Genomic DNA, 19,500 nt, shown 5'->3' with positions numbered 1-19,500 from the left:
ACACACGAGTGCCTCACTAAACTCTTCCCTAATATTGATATGGAGGGTGTAGTTCTGAATGAGTTTGCTGATTTTGTTACCTTGACTAGTCGAAGGGTTTTGATTCTCTGTGGTGATACCTCAATTGTCCTAAATTGCCACACCTCCAAACTCTTGCAATCAAAATTCTATCTCAAGTTTCTTAATTTTTACCACAAACTCTCTAAATTTGTTTTTTTAATTTTATTTTTGAAATTCTTATTTTCACATTTTAAGTTTGATTGACAATCTAATAACTCAAATTCTCTCACCTTGCATAAATAGGTTGCTAACTCCAATATGAGGTGAAAATTCCAATTGTTGAACCCACCACCTTCATGTTCATAATTGCTACAACAACTAGTGCATCCCCCATGAAGAGCATTCCTCTATCAAATTTGCAAATTTTCATGGGCTTGCCAATGTTGCTGGAGAATTTTTGGGCTCATGTAATCTTGCACGCTAAAAAAGATTTTCCTTTAAATTTTTTATTTTTGTACTAGTGGAGGTTCTAACTTGTGTTTGAGATCTTCTGTTGAGCAATCTTGGACTTCATCTTTCAATGAATATTTCCTTCTTGTTCTTGGATGCTAAACATAGTTTGGTGGCATGCAGTTTCAAATGCAGCTCTCTCATTTTCATGGCAGTTACAAAAGATTTGACACATTTTATTAGTTATAATAATAATCTAAGTGTGGTGTTGGAACTCCATTTTGTTGTGTCTCATTTCTCTTTGTTTTGTTCCCATGTTGTGCATTTGAACCTATTTACGCAATAGTGATAATTGATTCAAAACATCTCTTGATGGGTATCCCTTGGTCAAATTTTGCATATAAAGTGTTCCCCCGTTTCATCCTCCATGCAACTACCAATGTGTCAAAAGATGCAAGAATATCAAAACATCTAAGTGTGGAGATTTTGTGTTTAAATCCGTAAAGACTTTTCTTGTGTCAGAGTTCACCATCTTGGTATGCCTTCTCTCCCTACTTTACCTTTCCCTTCTTTTTTGTTGAGGTGTCAGAATTTCCCATCCTAGCATACATTTTTTCCCATCTCTGATATGGCTTTAAAACATATGCAAGATGATCTTGATCAAAATATAATCTTGTAGGAAGGATTATGTAGCAATCTCTTAGAATGTTGATATGACTTATCATTCATTGTGGCGGAGATGAATAGCAGAATGATACTTGTAGAAGTTCTAACAATTAGCTTCCATAAAGTGAACAATGGCCCACTAACCCTTTGGTTATTAATTTATATCATCACTATATAACCATAACTATTTTGTGTAGGGCATATACTAGAAGTTTAATTACTTCTCAGTTCTCAAACCTTCAATATTTAATCTTTGACCAAAGGAGGGAATCTTCTTTATGAACCTGATCCTAACTGCAATCTCTTGTAATCTGACTGGAGAGCGATTGGTGATAACATCACTAGGTTTTGCCTCACTACTCCGAGATTATCTCAATCCTTCATTAATAGGAGATGCTCCTGGGCCCCAAATTCTATGATTGTCTCCAATCACGTCACGACCTTCATGAAGAGATTCTTTATTCAGCTCAAAGAGTGTTGTCATAAACCTCATTTGCTTCAAATTTAAACAAGGGATTACTAATAAGCTGACAGTTATACTTGTTTCTAATACCAACTTTATCTTCTTATAAACTTACTTCCTTTGATGAATCCTCCTTCAAAGCCTTCAAGGTTATTGATTGAGATTCTTGATTAGGAATGTGTAGTTGTCTTGATGTAATAGTTGAATCACTCTTTTTAATTTGGAAATTTATCTCTTGTTCATCTAGGTGTCTATGCCTTTGCTTGATTTTCTGTAGGTTCTCCCTTGCTCAAGAAGCTATCATCTTGGCATGTTTAGCTTTCTCATTCCATCTTTCACATAGTTGTAGAGTTCTTTCCAAATCTCCAGCACTATCCATTAGTTTCCTTGGTTCCTTGCTTGCCATGGCTTCATGGAAGAGTTTCCTCACCTACTCGTCTCTTTCCTTCACTGTCATAATCCTTTTACCTTTCTCAAAGTGATTAGATTCGACATATGAAGTAGCCTCTGATTCACTGTCATTGGAAATGTTACCTTCCTCATCTACAAGCGCTGTCTTGTTAGTGGATGCCATGTATTCTCCAAGAGAAGGAGAATCATGAATGCCATTTGGATTTCTAGAGTCATTGGACAAGTTATCTCCAATACATGATCCTTGGGATGGAGTGAGTGCTACCTCATAATCCTCATGAGTTATTTCATTTGTATATGAAGAAAAAGTTTTCTATTTATTTTTAGAGATGTTGGAGGCCACTTTCTTGTCTTGTCCTTCTTGAGATATTGGCACCACATGGTGTTTGTCGAGCTATTGTAATGGTTGATTGCCTACATTGTGAAGGCAGTATGATTGCCCTTTTTTGATTGAAATATTCTGAAAAATTCAAATAAAAAACAATTCTTTTATAAGAAAATTTTCCTTTGTTGTACAAGTTTGATGCATGCATCGACAAGTGCAGATGCACATAATATTTCGCGAAGATTTCGATAGTATAGTTTGTATGACCGTTGAGGGGAATTTTTTTCTTTGATTGCCTGTGGCAAAGTGCTCCAAATTTAACAAATTAATAGTTGATCTTTAGGTTCTTGAGCCTTTTTGAAGTGATCACAGGGTTACTCTAAAATCACAACTACCTTTTGAATTTGGAAACCACCTCCCATATTCAAACCCTTGTAGATTTGGTGAGAAATCAAATGAATCAAATGATTTTTTGGACACCTTGAACTTAATGATGAGATTAGATTTACACCAGCAAGCTCCAAAATAAACTTGCAATGCAAAGCCACAAGATAAATCCTCCCAAATTTGGTATTTCTATCAAGTTTTTTGGATTCTCCAAGTCATCATATGATGCAACCTAGGCCTCTCAATAAGGCTAAAAAGAAGCAATCCCACAAGGGTTGGTATAGAATGATCTATACTATACAAGGTCTGTCTAAATTTGTAGCCACCCAAGATCTAGGAGCTTCAATGAAAGCACAAGAGAGAATAATGCCATACTATCAAATGATGTAAGTGATAGATTACTTACAATGAGTTAGAATACAAGGAGACCAAGGTGAGACATAATATTGAATAAGATTATGACATATGTCTTAATTTTATGACTTGAGATATAAAGTGATAATTATCCTATGTGCACCCTAATTAAACTTAAGTAACTAGTGTGAATAAGACCTTGGTGATGAACATAGGTAAAATACCTGTTCACACCAATACAAACCCTAACTACCACATTAATCGCCCCGAGGGTAGTATACTCAACTCTTTCTATGGAAAATATAGCTGGAGCCACGTCCTCCAAGTAAAAAAGTTTGTTGGCAATTTGGTACCATTGCTGAAGCATCATGATGCATTGTCTCACGGGGTAGGTGGAATGAACAGTGAAAAATGGTGAGAGTGGTCAGAGTTTGAGGTTTGTAGATACCTTGTGACACATAGCACTAGTTGAGGACTGGAATTTGAGGCGGCATGTTGGCAAGGTCAAGTCCAAAACTTTGACAAGGAAAGGGAAATGAGTGGGGGATGGATAGGAGATATGTGTAGATGAGGGAGTACGACAAGCATAAGGATGAATAAAATTGAGTGGGAAGGCATGCAAGGATGGCGAAGTTCGAAAGTTAGGTGGGGACTAAGAAAAGATCAGATTTGGATGGAAGAGCATGTGTAGACAAGGAACTCCAAATACTTAGAAGGTTGGACATGCCTCCTTGCTAAAAGACTTTATGAACCTTAGACCTAAATAGTGGAAAAGAACACACATACAAAATTGGACTAAGGAAGACAAAAAAATTAGGAAATAGGTATTTTGGTCATGTTATCATTTTATGACACCCTTGGTCTGTCAGTGAGAACCAATCAGAGATACGATCCATGGACCAGTGCTGCCCCAGTTGATCAAGGAGAAAAGTAATGGAATTATGAAGTGTGAAGTGTTGTCTTGTCTGGAGGAAGTTCCTTCCTTAGCCTTTTCCCTCTTCCCCGGAACTCCAAAACCCCGAGATTCCGAAGTTCCTTCCTTATCCTTTTCTCTAGTTCCCTGGAACTCCGAAACCCCCAAGTTTCGAAGTTCCTTTCCTTTGCCTCTCTCATCTTCCCTGGAACTCCGGAACCTCGAGGTTCCAAAGTTCCTTTCCTTAGCCTTTTCTCTCTTCCTCGGAACTCCGGAACCCTGAGGTTCTGAAGTTTCTTCCTTAGCCTTTTCTCTCTTCCTCAGAACTCCGAAACCTCGAGGTTACGAAGTTCCTTCCTTAGCCTTTTCTCTCTTCCCCGGAACTCCAGAATCCCGAGGTTCCGAAGTTCCTTTCTTTAGTCTCCTCTTCTCTTCTCTTAGTCTCTTCTTCCCTTCTCCGAAACTCCGGAACCCCGAGGTTCCGAGGTTCCGAGGTTCCTTTCCTTAGTCTCCTCTCCTTTTCCCCAGAACTCCGGAATCCCGAAGTTCTGAGATCCCAAGCCTAAGTCTTCCTAACTTCGACAACCTGTGCTTCTGAGGTCTTCCCAACTTCCTTATGGCTTGCAACACTTCTAGATGGTGTGATCAACACTCAAGGTTTTTTAATGCTCCAACAACTCTTGCAACCAGTTTTCTATATAAGGTTGTTAGGCTTCATTGTAAAGGGTTCTCTCTCTACTGGCTTGAGCTATTCTATGCTCTTTCACTTCTCTTGAAGACTTGTATTTATCTTCTATTTCTACAACTGTAAGTTTGGCCATTGGCCTTTGAATGAATTGAAATCATCATTCTTTCCTTACTTCAACTTATGAATGTTGTGTATGTGTTCTTACCTTCATAATAAGTGTATGTTTGTGGCTTTCTTTCACATATATGCTATGTTAACCTATTTCTGGGTGTGACTTGTGGGAAACCTTCTTCCCTCTTGACATTCAGCAAGTTCTAACCTCCATACGTGCGTTAAGGTCATTCATGCAACTGAAGTTTGTGCATCTTTTGGGTATTTCAGTTGATTCTTTGTGCCATTTTGGGTGGAAAGAGAAACATCTCTTATCTTGGTGCATCACCTCCTTTCATTTTAAGCATTTCTCTCTTCCTTTTTCCTCTGCAAGTTGTTAGAATAGGCTTAGAAGTAAGATTTGAAGTGTTGAGTTGGTTCAACACCTGCACTTGGATTGAGAAGGAAGCCGACCTTCTCCGGAGATTCAACCCCTTGCGCAAGGTCCCACACTTCAGGGTTGTTTCCATGTTTCACGAGGTTGTTGAGTTGATAGCTCAGCAAGGGTGCAAGCTTTTGTGATAACAGTTTTTAGCACGCTCGATGGGACATGTTCTTCATCAAGCTGAAGGTTGGTGCGTTGTTCAGTACAGTTAGCCTTCAAGAGGCGCGTTTCAAGCACCTGGCGACTCTGTAGTTCAATCAAATTGGTGCACCTACTAGTATGTACCCAACTCTCTGGTTAGGGCATACCTATTACTCTTATTTGCAACATCTTTTAAATAGGCTTTGGCCTTCTCTATGCTACTGTCATGGAAGGATATTATGAGCAATGCCCTTTTCTCCTTCCATTTCAAGAATATGTAGGTTATTATCCGCCTCCTCGCCAACAACATCAAACTAGGACTGCTCCTAGTTTCGACCCAAGCAGCTCCAATTCAGTAGTAGGTGGGTACTTTCCTAGTGCTTACCACCCACCCACCCCAAGTCAACCTTCTTGGCATCCATCATATGTTTATCAACAACCCCAAGATGCCTCTTTTGCTCCCATTCAACATCCACATCCGCCCAGCCAACATCAAAATGTGAAAAGTTTAGAAGACCTGAGCATCAGAAGTATGATGCAAAGCTTCTAGGAGCAACTCAAGGCCATCGACCTAGAGAAAGACAACTAGCTATCTACGACAGGCTCAACTTGCTCATCAAGCCCAACTCCAACGACAACATGAAGAGGCACAGAAACAACGACATGAGCAATTTCTCGCAGAGCAGTTTGTTGTCTGTGAGGAACAAATTAGACAATTAGCAGCTCGAGAGAGGCAGCTCATGCAGGAAGAAAGGTCTACCCCTAACGTGCCCATGTTTGAAATTCCAAGTTTCAGACAAGGGGCACCCTCTAAGCCTTTGATTGAACCTCCAAGATTCAACATCCCAAAATTTAGAGGCTCCCAATCCACTATCTCACAGTGACGCCCACCTCAGGGGTCTTCCCCTATGCAAGAAATTCAAATGCCTCAGCTTCCCTTGCAAAAATTTTCACCCACTCAACCCTCTTGTCCTGATACTATTTTGCTCTTCAAGGGCAGATCTGTCATATGGAGGGCTGATTGTGCCAGCGAGCGGGAGAAGGGGGAGTTGCAGCCTGCCATTTGTGAGCTCTCACGTGCTCATGAGGGTGCATTGTTAGGCTTGTTGCATGAGGTGATTGAAGATAATCACTCTCAAGGAACCTCTATCCAGGCAAACAATGACAACAAGGAAGAGGATTCATTCCTCTTATTTGATGAGCTTCCTTTCTTCTTTAAGATTGAGGAAGAGGACATGCCCATGGTTGATGAGGTCTCAAATCATCAGCAGATGGAAGTCAAGGATGATGGGGAGTTGCAACATGAGCATGAGACTGAGCTAGAAGTGGCAAAGCATGGGTACAATTTTTTCCTCAAGGATGAAACGGTTGACATGCATAGGGGTGTCTTTCAACCTATGCGTAACATCACAATAGAACCAACATTCCAAAGGGAGGAGCTTCATACTTCTCCCCATAATCATCAAGATTGTTGTGATGTGGGGGCGTTTCCTAGCATGAAGCGAAGCATGGAGGAGATTGATGAAGATCAATTCTAGGATGAGTTGGAATTTTTTTGCTCATCCATCCACATCCGATCATCGTCTCCTCAAGTGGAAGAGAGCCATGAGAAACAACAACAAGAGATGCACACTTCATTAGATGAGTCATTAATGCCAACCCCTGCCAGCCAACAAGATATCAAGGCAGTTGAGCAAGATAGCGAGTTCAATGTTTTTTGCTTGAACTTAGAATTTTCAAGAGGGTGTCCAATCAGGCATCTGGCACAGATTGAGCTCTGTAGGTCGTCCCATGTCATGCTTACCTCTAAGCATGAAGTTGAGCATCAAGGAGAGCAAGTTCTTTTCACCCATCCACCTGAGGAGGACAACATTCAAACATGGGTGAACTTCATTGTTCTCAAGCTTTGGGAGGCATTCCAACAACTTGTCGGGTGCCTATCATTTTTCTTTTCTTGGCTGGTTGTCCACAAACATGAAGAGCATCAATAGCTGGTTAGGAAAGGCAGCTATTTTGATAAGCCAGTCAATGGCTTTGTTTAATTTCCTTTCCATATAAAGCAATGTAAATAGTAGATTAGAGGTTGTATTGCTTTCATAAGTGCTTTTGCACCTGCCGCATTTTCCTTAAGAGAATGTGTGCTCTAGTTTCCAGTTTCCCTCCAAGTGATGGCGCACATGTTTTGGGTCTTTTCAATGACTCAGTGCCCAATGGATGCTCAAGGCTTTTGGACTTCATGCTTAGCAGGAAAGCATCCTACAGAGGTCGCCAAAAATGTTGTCATTTTATGGCACCCTTGGTCCATCAGTGAGAACCGATCAGAGATACGATCCATGGACCAGCGCTGCCCCAGTTGATCAAGGAGAAAAGCAGTGGAATTATGAAGTGTGAAGTGTTGTCTTGTCTAGAGGAAGTTCCTTCCTTAGCCTTTTCCCTCTTCCCTGGAACTTCGGAATCTCCAGAACTCCGGAATCCCGAAGTTCCAAGATCCCAAGCCTAAGTCTTCCTAACTTCGGCAACCTGTGCTTCCGAGGTCTTCCCAACTTCCTTATGGCTTGCAACACTTCTAGATGGTGTGATCAACAGTTTTTTAATGCTCCAACAACTTTTGCAACCAGTTTTATATATAAGGCTGTTAGGCCTCATTGTAAAGGGTTCTCTCCCTGCTGGCTTGAGCACAAGGATAAGAGAGATCAATGGGATCTTGCGAAATCCAATGATCCTCCCAGAATCAGATATGTTCCTCATTACTCACCTTTTACCTTCTATTTTTCTTAGCAGCTGTTTAGTCTTCATAATATTTTTCCAAATCACTGATCCAATAGGGAGACTAGACAAAGAAATAAGAGAGAGGTCATTTTGATTGCTCAAATATTGAACCTTCATGATTTCGCTCCACTCACTCTTAGTTGTCATAAGATTTCCATCTTATTGATCAAGGCACTGTTCATTTCTTTAGTTTTACACAACCCCAGCCCACCATAACTTTTCAGGAGGCAAATACAATCCCAAGCCACAAAACATTTTTTTTTCTTAACCTCTGCTATAGACCAAAGAGATCTAAACTGAATCTTGTCCACTTTTTCAGCCAAGAAGCGAGCAATTTTGAAGAGGATAACAAGTACATAAGGATACTCTAGAGAGAGCTTTTGATAATTTTTAAGTTTCCTACTTGGCTTAAGAGGCAGTCCTTCCAAGCAACAAGTTTCCCCCGAATTTTCTTTATTAAATTGTTCCAATTGTCATTACGAATTCTTCCATAACTTAGAGGAGTTCCCAAGTATGTAGCAGGAATTGATTTATGTTGCAGCCTATCGTAGCAGCTATTTGGTTTTGAAGGGCCTGATTGATATTGAAGAAGAATAATCCACTCTTATCGAAGTTGATTTCTTGTCCTGAAGCAACAACAAAATGAGAGAGAATGGTTTTCTATTCCTTAGCTTCAGCAATATTGGCTGTCTCGAGAAGAATAGTGTTATCCATGAATTGTTGATGTGAAATAGGACTTAAGGAAGAAGCTAGTTAAATTTTTTTTTAACTGCCTTAACTAATATTTTGAGCTATATTTCTACCAAGCACTTTTGCCAAGATGACGAACGAATACAGGGAAAGTGGCTCTCCCTTCCTAAGGACCCCTTCAGATACAAAGTGATCATTAAGGGAGCCATTTATTATCAGTGAAGAAATTGGAGTGGTAAAGCAACACTGCAAGAGGCTTAACATTTGTTGGAAATCAAGATTTTCAATGAAGTTGTATTTTTGAATGAAACTGAAAATTTTCAACATAAACCAGTGATTTAAAAATTGTTTTAGTTTCATTTATCTGGATTCTAGAACGTACTGTTGAATGTTTGTTTTCCAAACTTGTTTTAGGTTTGTAGGGATTACATTGTTATAGTGGCAACCAGTTCTAGCTCTGTTGGCCAACTCTTTCAAGAGTGGCTCAAGTTCACCTTTGTGGAGGCATGTAGAAATGATACACTTTACCTTGCCAGCGTGCCTTCTACCCAAACTTTGTTCTCCAACCAATGGTATGTGTCACGAGGTACCTCAATTCATCACAACTATTGAGAACTACCAAATAATCAAGTTGCTTTTTTGTATCATTATCATATGGTATGTTATCATAATCGTCAAGGGGCACATGAATATCTATAAAAAGATCTTTCGGGAATGGAGAGCAATATGGGTTTCCATAGGTCTCCCAAATTTTCAGGCAAGGAATGCATGGGCAATATGTGAGATGGAACACAATGATAATCAATATTACTACCAATTAATCCCAAGACATAATAATTTATGTTTCCCATGCTATCTTCCAATTAGGTGTATTTGGTTTAGGGACAAGTCCATTGAGAGGGAGTTATAGAAGCAAAAGAAACAACGGATGTCTTTGTGGGAGGAGGAGCATCAAGGGAAGCCTCAATGTCATCACAACTATCAAGACTTGTTAAATAATCAAGTTGTTCTATATCATTATCATATGGTAGGTTATCACATTCATTAAGGGGCACAAGATTGTCCATAAGAAAATATTCTGGGAATGGAGAGTGATGTGGGTTTGCATAGACCTCCGAAATTGTGATCCAAAGAATGCATGAGCATTCAATTTGTGAGATGGAACATAGTGTCAAAATCAACACTGCTACCAATTATTTTGAGGACATGGTCATTTATGTCTCCCCATGTTATATTTGGATCAGGTGTATTCGGCTTGGGGACAAATTCATTTAGATGGGGCAAGGGATGAAGCCATGTGAGATGTTTCAAGATGCCATCTTCAAAGACTTGTTGCTTCCTTTTTTCATGGTGATTACAAAAGGATAAATTGAAAGAAACATGATTTTGCAATGATAGACTCATGTATATAGATTAGAGATTGTAATGTGTGAAATTGGAACCTCGCGACATAAAAAATAGAAGTAGTGGAAATGCAACCCAAGGGATCACTTGCAACCAAAACAACCTTTCACAACAAAAGAGTAGTGAAAATGCTATAAAGCTAGAGAATTTATTAGATATATAAATAAACTAATACAATATATATTGAAGAAACTTTTTATATAGACAAAAATGAAATCCTAAGACATTCCAAGAACATGACAAGTTTCTTAATCCTATGATTTTTGAAAAAAAGGGCAATTGACCTAAATAAGGATCTAATATACCATGCTCACACCAACGATTCTAAAATTTTGCATAGAACTTTCTCCAATCGATGGAGCTCAGCGAGATCGTGAACAAGCTGAAGGCGGCGCGACTTCCGATGGTGGGCCAGTTCGAGAACCAAATCCAGGAAAACTTTCATTACAAAGGAGGAGTTTGTAAAGGAGACGCGGGTGCTGATCAGGGTACTTTGTTGGGTTTCTATGCTGATCAGGGTTTGAGGGATGTCTACGGTGCTGCGTGCCAGGCTGGTTTGTTTAAATTGTTAGCTGAACTCTCACCCAGGGATATTGTACATTTTGCTTGCTGGGCGAAGAAGGGTGAAGGTAGACAGATTGTTGAACGGCAACAAAGGGAAAATAAGCTGAAGCCGAAGGCGATTGCTGGACATACTGTTGGTGACGTTGCTGCTGTAGAGTTACTGGATGCGGAAGCCAGTGTTCTCTCTCAAGAAATGAAACGTACGAGGGCGAAATATGAAGAGATAATAGACGAGCTAAGGGCCAAGATAGCGAAGGCTCAGAGAGAAATGAACCATGAGTTACGGAAACTGGATGATAAGTACATGGCTGCAGCGCGGTATAATTTTGGGCAGAAACATGCAACAGAAGATGAGAAGGATAATCGCAATACCAGGAATCACAAAGCGGAATTCTGTAAGCAAGATTTGATTAGACACCACCTGAAGGAGTTCTGCAAGAGGGAGATTAAGCATTATAAGAGGAGGGAAAAGGAGCAGCTGTGGATGATGCCACATGGGAGAAGAGTGTCTCTGTTGATCGGGGTGCCAGTGGGGAAGAGAGAACCCAACCCGAGGAACGTGATGACAGACATGTTGATAAACTCATTAAGCCAACAGTTGTCAGAGAGCTTCACCCAGAAGGGCGCAAGGATAAAGGAAGGGCTGACCCAGCGGATCAAGGTGGGGCTGGTTGCCGTCTGCAATCTAAGGGAGAATCCTCGGGTGCAGATCCTCGTGGTCATGGGTTCTCCAGAGCCTAAAGCTATTGCAACCGCCCAAACGCATTATGAAACAGGCTTGCGGAAATCATCGGCGGTTGATAAATAGATGATTGGAAACTAGCCAAGAATAAGTTCCGGCGGTCTTCGACTGATGCATTTAGAAATCTTTTACGATGCGAAGACAGTTTTGGAAAGCGTTAGGCTCAGAGAACCCTTTTCTTTGTTTGCTGCTAAAGCTATTGCAACCGCCTGAACGCATTATGAAACAGGTTTGCAGGTTCTTGATGGACGCTCAAGTTGCAAAATTAAGCATTATACGACGATCCTGCACAGGACCGTATCTTAGATGTTTTGGTATTAAAGGGAATAGAGGGTTGAAGGATTTGGTTGAAGAAACTATGTGGAGCCTGTTTGATAGGGTGGGAAGTGGGGAGCTACTACCAGAGACTGCCATATTTAACAGCAACGGTAGGTTACGGGACTAAGCTGCTTTCAACGGAAGAAGCATATGAGAAGATGAGTAATGATGCTGGATGCACTGGAGCAGGCCTCTTCTGCTCCCTTGTTCAATGTTCTGTCAAATATAGCGGCTAGGGATCACATGAAGGACGACAGTGTCTCTCGAACTACATAGTCAGGGCATCGAGTGAATGGATAAGCACGTTTGAGCAGTTTAAGGAAGCAAAGGTTATTGTGGAATTGGATGGGAAGAAATTTTACAGGGAGAGACCCTCAGAAGATTTGCTGTTTATGTAAGATTTGATCTTGTCTCGTTTTTGTGGCCCGAAACCAGAGGTAGGAAAGATTGTTGAAGGGATATAGCATAATGATTGAGAGAGCGTTGGTTGAACGTATTCTGATACTGGATAATGAAATTGCTTTTTCTTTCATTGGTATAGTGCCAAGCAGGTCTCTTTGGACCGGTTGGATCGATTCAACTTTGAATGCCTTATATTTAACTCGCGCTTTCAGGGAGGCATACGTTGATAGATACACATTTGTACCTAAATGTGCGGGATATGACAACTTGACGCAATTTAATGAAGATGTCGAGGATCGATACTTATGGATGGCATGTGAGAACCTGAATCAGATGTTCAATGCTGGGATCGAGAAAGAAAAGTTCCTGATTCATAGAGGAGAGTTTTATGTTATGACTAAGCAGGCTTCCTATTCACCAGGGACAGACCTCAGCCTGGGGACATTGAAGCTTAAAGATTTAGTACAGTGGAGAATTCGAATGAGCAGTTCCCATAGATGAAGCGAATGGAATGAGTCATCGTTGGTAGTACAATTTTAAAGGAAAGCCAAAGTTCCTTTCTTGCTATTGGTTAGAAAATGGATACCCAATCAGGTCCGCACATGACATTAAAATTTTATCAGAAAAAAAGAAAAAACAATTTTAAAATTTTGGAAATTCATTAAGTTTCTCCAACAATGTTTTCTTCTTCCACTACACTATCCAACTCCTTTAATCTCTATACCTCCTTTTTTGAAAAGCAAGCTTTTTTGTCCTCCTTTTTCTACTATTTTTCAATAATTTCCTTCGATTTGGTCATAGCCAAATCATTTCTTCCCTTTTGGAGTATTTTACTTCTTCATCTTCTCGTTCTTTTGATATCTTCTACATCTATTTCTTCTTATTTATTTCTTCTTATTGGTGTCGATCCCCACCCAAGTGAACACCATAGTTTCATTTTCCTTCTTTTTCAAGTTTCTAATGGCCTTCTTTCTTAGGCTCTCATTCCTCTATATGTCCTTTCTATATTCTCTCCTTTCTCATAGTTTCATTTTCCTTCTTTTTCAAGTTTCTAATGGCCTTCTTTCTTAGGCTCTCATTCCTCTATATGTCCTTTCTATATTCTCTCCTTTCTCATAGAGGGTTCCCTTATCTCCATTTTACTTTCTCCATCTACCTTCTCATACCACATGGCATTAGGTCCTTTCTTGGAAATTTTCATCGTCACTTTTGCACCATATGCTACATTAAGCCTAGACAACCCATCACTTTTTGTACTTGGAGCTGCTCCACGCTTGCATGATTTTCACTGCCTTTGGACAACTAAATACATCATGCAAATTCTCACTACAAAATTTGCATGATATCTTTCTCTTGATCTCACCTGCACTCGTTGCCTTATTGGAATTGAAAAAAATGTAACATCTTCTCGCCTTCTCTAGCCTCTTTCCCTACTGTAACCCTTTTTGTTGATGTTGTGGTATCCACCCTTGTTTTCTCTATGTATATGTTCTTCATGATGGCTTGTAGAGGGTCTTGCATCTTGAATTTGTAGCACCACATGGTTCATTGATTCGCCTACCTCAAGTAAGGGGTAGGTTGTGGTTCCTCATAGAGAAATCCTGCTACCACATTTGGAGATCTACTAAATCTTTGTTGGCGTTGAACCTCACTCAAAGATTACCCATCACACCATGGCTCACATCTTTCATTTCCACCATAGATTAGTAGTTGGCACTCATTTGCAATATGATTATCCCATACTTTGTAAAGTCTACACCACATAGTCTTAGGTTTCTTGGGTTTTGTGCCAACTCCAACCTTAGTGCAATAACTCTCTTCACACCCTCAATGATTGAGCTCTCATTTGATAAGTGGCCTTAAGTAGAACAGTGGCTAAACCAAATCATGTTTCTTCTTGATATAGGCGACACTCCCCTGTTATCTCCCTATGCAACTATCTCTTTTGTATACTTCAATTGTTTCAATTCCAGCAGTAACTTTTCAATTTCAGTTTTATCTAATGACTCTCCTTGTTTCCATGACTAGGACTCTATTTTGGTGTCCATCTTCATCACATCCTTTTAGGTTGGGAATGCCTTTCCTCAGCTATCACCTTGATATAGGGATTCAAACTTCAAACTTGAAACAAAACAATCCTTTTTTTTTTCAGTTGGGGGTTTTAGTTTTTAGTCCTTTACTGACACATTTTTTCCTTGTAACATCTCCCGCATTTGACATACACTCTCTAAGGGAATTTCAAGAGACTATAAATTTTAGAAATAGAGTCCTTAGGTTGTCTCATGTTTCCTCAGGCTCAAGACACCATGTACAATTTTAGTGTGTTATCCTTGATGGTTCCCACAGTTGTAAAGTTAATCTGGCCATACAATTGTTCACAAACCTCTTTGGTGTCTTTCCCAAAGACAAGAAGCTTTATTCTGTTTGAGGCCACTCTATAGGTGTTTTAGTTCTGCTTTTGTGCTTTTCAAATTCTTTCCTACACCCCACTATATTGATTTTCTGAATTTTTATTCCTCTTTGAGTTTTTGTCACTTAATTATTTAAGCTTTATTTACCTTTGTGTCAATTCTTTAGGATCCTTCTACCTCTTCACAACTTGTTGCTTCACTAGCTTCCTCACACAACCCTTGTCTTTGGGCAAACTTGTCTCAAAGAATCTTCTAATATTTTACCATGACCTATCACAAACTCACTTGTTGCTTTTGCTTCCTCCAGCCTTAGCAAGGATTCACTATTTATCTCTTTTTTAGAGATTTTTCTCGACTTAGATGGCATGGGAGGTGACATTTGGTCCAAGGGCTTCATCTCCTTGTGGGGTCTTTTTAGAAGATGCAACTTTTGGTAATTTATCATTATTTAGTAATTTTTTTTAATAATGCTTGAGTTATTAATCACTTCATCATGGGGCCTATTTTCACCGAACATCACCAAGGTTTGTCTTGCAAACTCCAAATTCCTAGCAATTTTATTCATCTTCTTGTTGGATTGTTTTCTTTCATTTTCTCTTTGGAATTATAATTTCCTCTTTCCTTCCCTCTTTTACATTCCATCATACCCACTCACTTTAGTATTCCATTGGGCTTCATTGAGATGCAAAGTGCTCCCTCTAGAAGTTGGGGTCACCAACTCCTCAAACCTTTCAAGTATTGCTATCCTAGGATGGAACCAAACAAGTTTTTCATTAGCAAGCAATCCTTGGTTTAGATATCTCATCTCCAATTGAACCTCTATCTAAGACTCTTCCTTGCCATTGCCTCCATAGTGTCCATAAAAAGAGGGTCCAACTCATCTAAGTTCATTGTTGCCTCATACTCCTTCAACTATTCTATCATCTCAGTAAGGGTTTTTTTTGCTATTCTTATTTTGGTTATTGACCAATCAGATTCATCTATGTTCTCGAGTGCCATGTCATTGGAGCATCCCTTTGATTCCTTTTTTAGGGGTTTCACTATCAGCAGCTCTCCAAATATGCTCCTTTGATCCTTTTGCACCTTTTCGATTCTCTTCGGTACCTTTCTTTCCTTTCTTGAGTATGTTTTATTTTTCTCTCATCATCTCTCTTCATTGTCTCATTGTCTCTTCATACAACATGCATAGATATATACATCACAGATGCTTAAGTGATTACGTATACAATCCATTGTCTCTTATGTATGTTATTTTCTACTATACTCTTATGTTCTATTCTATGCTATACTCTCTATCATATAATATTCTATTCCTTAACCCATCTCTTGTATATCTTTCACTCTAGTCATCCATATAACTCGTATGTTTCATGCTCTTACCCCTCACTTCTCCCTTACATAGCCTCTTTATGCCTCTTCAGCATGCCTTTCCATCATATCCTTACATCTTCTTTCCACAATTTCACCCTTTTCCTGATGTTATCCTGTTTATAGCTTATTTAGGCATGTTATGGTGTTTTTAAGGCTATTTAAGTGATATATAACCCATATATGGGTCAAGAAATGACTCTCATGATGTATTGCAAAACTTATTATTTCTCTTTAAAGTGTCTAATACTCTTGTTGGTACCACAAGACCACTAGTGTAGTGTGCAGTATCACACAGCCTTATGTGCAATGCCTAACTCTCTTTTTGGATATCACACAACATTCTTGTATCTCTTTGTCAGATGTTGTGCTCTCTTGTATGTCACCACAAACTTCTTTGTGGCATAGGAGAATAACATATATGGTGGTATAATGCTATTTGCGGTACGCTAGTATCTGCCAACACTCATACATAGTGAAGGCATGTACCTAAGTGTCACAATGTGCCCAGATTGAATAATATAGACCCAAATGTGTTGAAGACATTGAATTAACCTAGAAATGGAGGGATTGGAGGTGTTACTTTGCTTTGCAAATATAAAGAGACACCTTTTTTTGGGGTAAATGATTGTTCAAGGAGTTGTCATCAAACTTGTTGAAACCAATTAGGCATCCTACTTCATTTTATTGGAAAGGATGGTTGAGTTATAAGAGCCCTCGAATTAATGATTATAACACAAGAGTGGAACTGCCCACTGATTCCAAGATAGAGCAAGGGTTGAGGGCATAGCCACCAGGAGATGGGGGTACTTGGAGATGCCATTTTTTTAATAATTTAATAATTTCCAGAAAATATCATGACAAAACTTCGAAAATAAGAACAGTAAATTAGTCATACAAGAAAAGTAAATAGTAAAAGCAATTTCTCTTTCGACCATTACAATGACAGGAAATCAGTCATATAATTGTTTATGCCTCTCTCAAAAAGGCTACACTGTCAGTAGATCCGATCACTATAACTTTGCATGGATTTTTGTATCATCCAAAATATCAACATGAAACATTATGCAAGCTTATTTGCCTTCCTTTCTTGCCTTTTAACGCATTTTGCCCTAAGCTTTCTGGTGGGAGACATCAATTTCTGGTTAGGAGACTTCGGAGATGGCAGCCAAAAGAACCCTGTGCATTGGGACGTTTCTAGGGATGTCTCCAGTATTGGAGAAATGTCTCCATTTCCGAGACGCGCCTCCCGGTTACCATGGTTGAGGTTGAAGGAATTGGTGAACCACCACTTTTTACTTAGATGCCAAGTACATAATCTCTGTATCCTCAGTTTTCATGGTGATCAAATATGGAGACTTTCATAGCCCCAGCCTTGGGAAGATGCATGAGTGCATTGATAGGATGCTCAACCAAATGGTAGGAGAAGCTAAACACTTCTTTGCACATGGCTGCTCACGCATTTAATTGAAAGTGGTACACACAAAGGCTTGGTAGACTTCTCCCCATAGATGATGTGGAGGTGAAGAGGGTGTTGATGAAGGCAATTAAGATGTTAGCACAGAAGAAGTCATGCTGATCTGACACAAGTGGACCAGATTTACCAAACTGATGGGCTACATGAGTTTGGCAAAGATAGATAGGCAAAGTTTCACAGAGGAAAACCCATTGAGTTGGTTGCAGTTGTATGGGCCTCCATCATTGATACACACATTATCTGTTTGCCTCTTTTCATAGGTTTAAAGTTACTTTGATGCTAAGAGTAGTTGATCTGCATTCTCCATTCACTATAGCAAGAGGAATAGGCTTATCTCCAAGAGAGCAGTCAAGCTTGTGGTTGAACGGTATGCCTTATTCTTCATCATCACAAGACAACCGAGTACAAGAAGAGTCCAACAACATGGTGGAATGTAGAGTTCGAGAAGCTGACACATTATTGAGGACCAGGCTGTGCATATAGGGTTGGTCATGGTCCAGTTGTAGGAGAGACAGACGAGAACCAGTGTCAATGAATATCATGCCATGAAATTTGCATCTGACAATCAGTCATACCAGCTGTTGTGTTCTGTTTGTTACTTTGTAATTTTAATATTATACTACAAATACTTGTTGATCATGGATTAATTGATTGTCAAATTCCATTGTTCCAAACTCAAAGAAAACCGTTTAGAACATAATGTGTTGTGTGTATTTTTTATTTAATTGGGAGGTTTGCCTCCTCAAAATAGCTTTATATTGGAGGTTGCATCCTCTCTGAGTGGCTGACATTAATAGAAGCAGCAGTAATTTGATTTTTCAGTCTGTGTGCAACAAGTGAGGTCCATAGACTTGAAAAAATATAGCACTTGCAAAACTGAAATTAATTAAAATATTTTTCTGTGTTGCAGAGTTTGAGTTTAATACATTTGATTGTGCTTTGCTAGGTTTTGATGTATCGACGCAGATTGGAATGACTTTGTCGTGTGGGCAGTACATTTCCAAGCACCAAGTTCTCAATTTTGCAGTTTGTAAACTTGGAGCAACCTGATTCTGTGCTGTTAGCCAATGCACGTCCTTGAAAATATTGTGAAAGATTATGTTGTAAATTGGGAATCTTTGTCAAGTAAATGGTCAAATTGTCATTTATGTACAAATGGTTTTCTAGACCAATATTTTTTGTTTCTTTTAGAGTGTAAGCTTAACAGTTTGATTTGGAACTGCATGGGTTTACATGCTATTATCCATTGAACCGGTTATAAGAAATTAGTTTTGTGGTCTGATACTGTGTCTGTATATATATCATTATATGCAGTATAAGGTGGCGTCATGTATTTTTTGCTATCAACATATTGAGTTTTGCTCCACTTAACCAACTATCTTCAACGAGCTGTATATATGTGAACTTTAATATTTATAAAATTGGCAGCATTATGGTTCATGCCATTTGATGTGACCTAAAAAATTATTATATTCTCTATTTGAATTTGTTATTCATTTTTTAAACTTTGATCCCTATCTTTCAGTCAGATGTGCATAACAAATTTAGCTTTTAGTATTATGACTGATCTTCGCTATTTGTTGCAAATACAAAAGATTTTAACTAAGATTCTTAACATCCTGCTGTCGATATGCCTACAGAAATCACTTGTAACGGTTACATCAAGTTATCAGACAAGATAGTTTGAACCTAAACGAAACTAAATACCTTAATGAGATCGATGGTAGTCAAGATTTGTTCAACGGCAATGGTGTGAATAACATTAATCGATAGTTCTGTAGCAATAAAGTTATGTAGAGAAAAATTAAGAATTATTGAACGTGCAGAATCTTTTGATCGAATAATTCATAAAATTAGGGGAAATTTTGGATAAACAATCTAATTGAGACCAAATATAATATGTATCACTTTATGTGAAAAGAATTGGGAATCAAAAAATTCAATGTTTATAGCAATTTCTTAAATATGCCATGTTGGCTAATACTGCTGCTTTGATGTTAAGCTTCATGTGGTCAAGAATAT

The 19,500-nt window shown here is 39.0% G+C and overlaps 1 protein-coding gene across 2 annotated transcripts in view; it reads left to right on the top strand.

Moving 5' to 3' along the window:
* Positions 1–18,950, top strand: part of LOC131049947 (putative E3 ubiquitin-protein ligase RING1a) — a 44,130-nt gene extending 25,180 nt beyond the window's left edge. For both annotated transcript variants that reach the window (XM_057984052.2, XM_057984053.2), the window contains one exon: positions 18,425–18,950. In XM_057984052.2, the coding sequence (XP_057840035.1) occupies positions 18,425–18,454 (30 nt within the window). In that variant the 3' untranslated portion in view covers positions 18,455–18,950. The remainder of the gene's footprint in view (positions 1–18,424) is intronic.
* Positions 18,951–19,500: the final 550 nt, after the last annotated feature.

Source organism: Cryptomeria japonica, chromosome 8, assembly GCF_030272615.1.
Source record: "Cryptomeria japonica chromosome 8, Sugi_1.0, whole genome shotgun sequence".
Classification (NCBI taxonomy): domain Eukaryota; kingdom Viridiplantae; phylum Streptophyta; class Pinopsida; order Cupressales; family Cupressaceae; genus Cryptomeria; species Cryptomeria japonica.
Note: the sequence above shows the minus strand (reverse complement) of the source record. Positions and strands in the feature narration are given on the sequence as shown.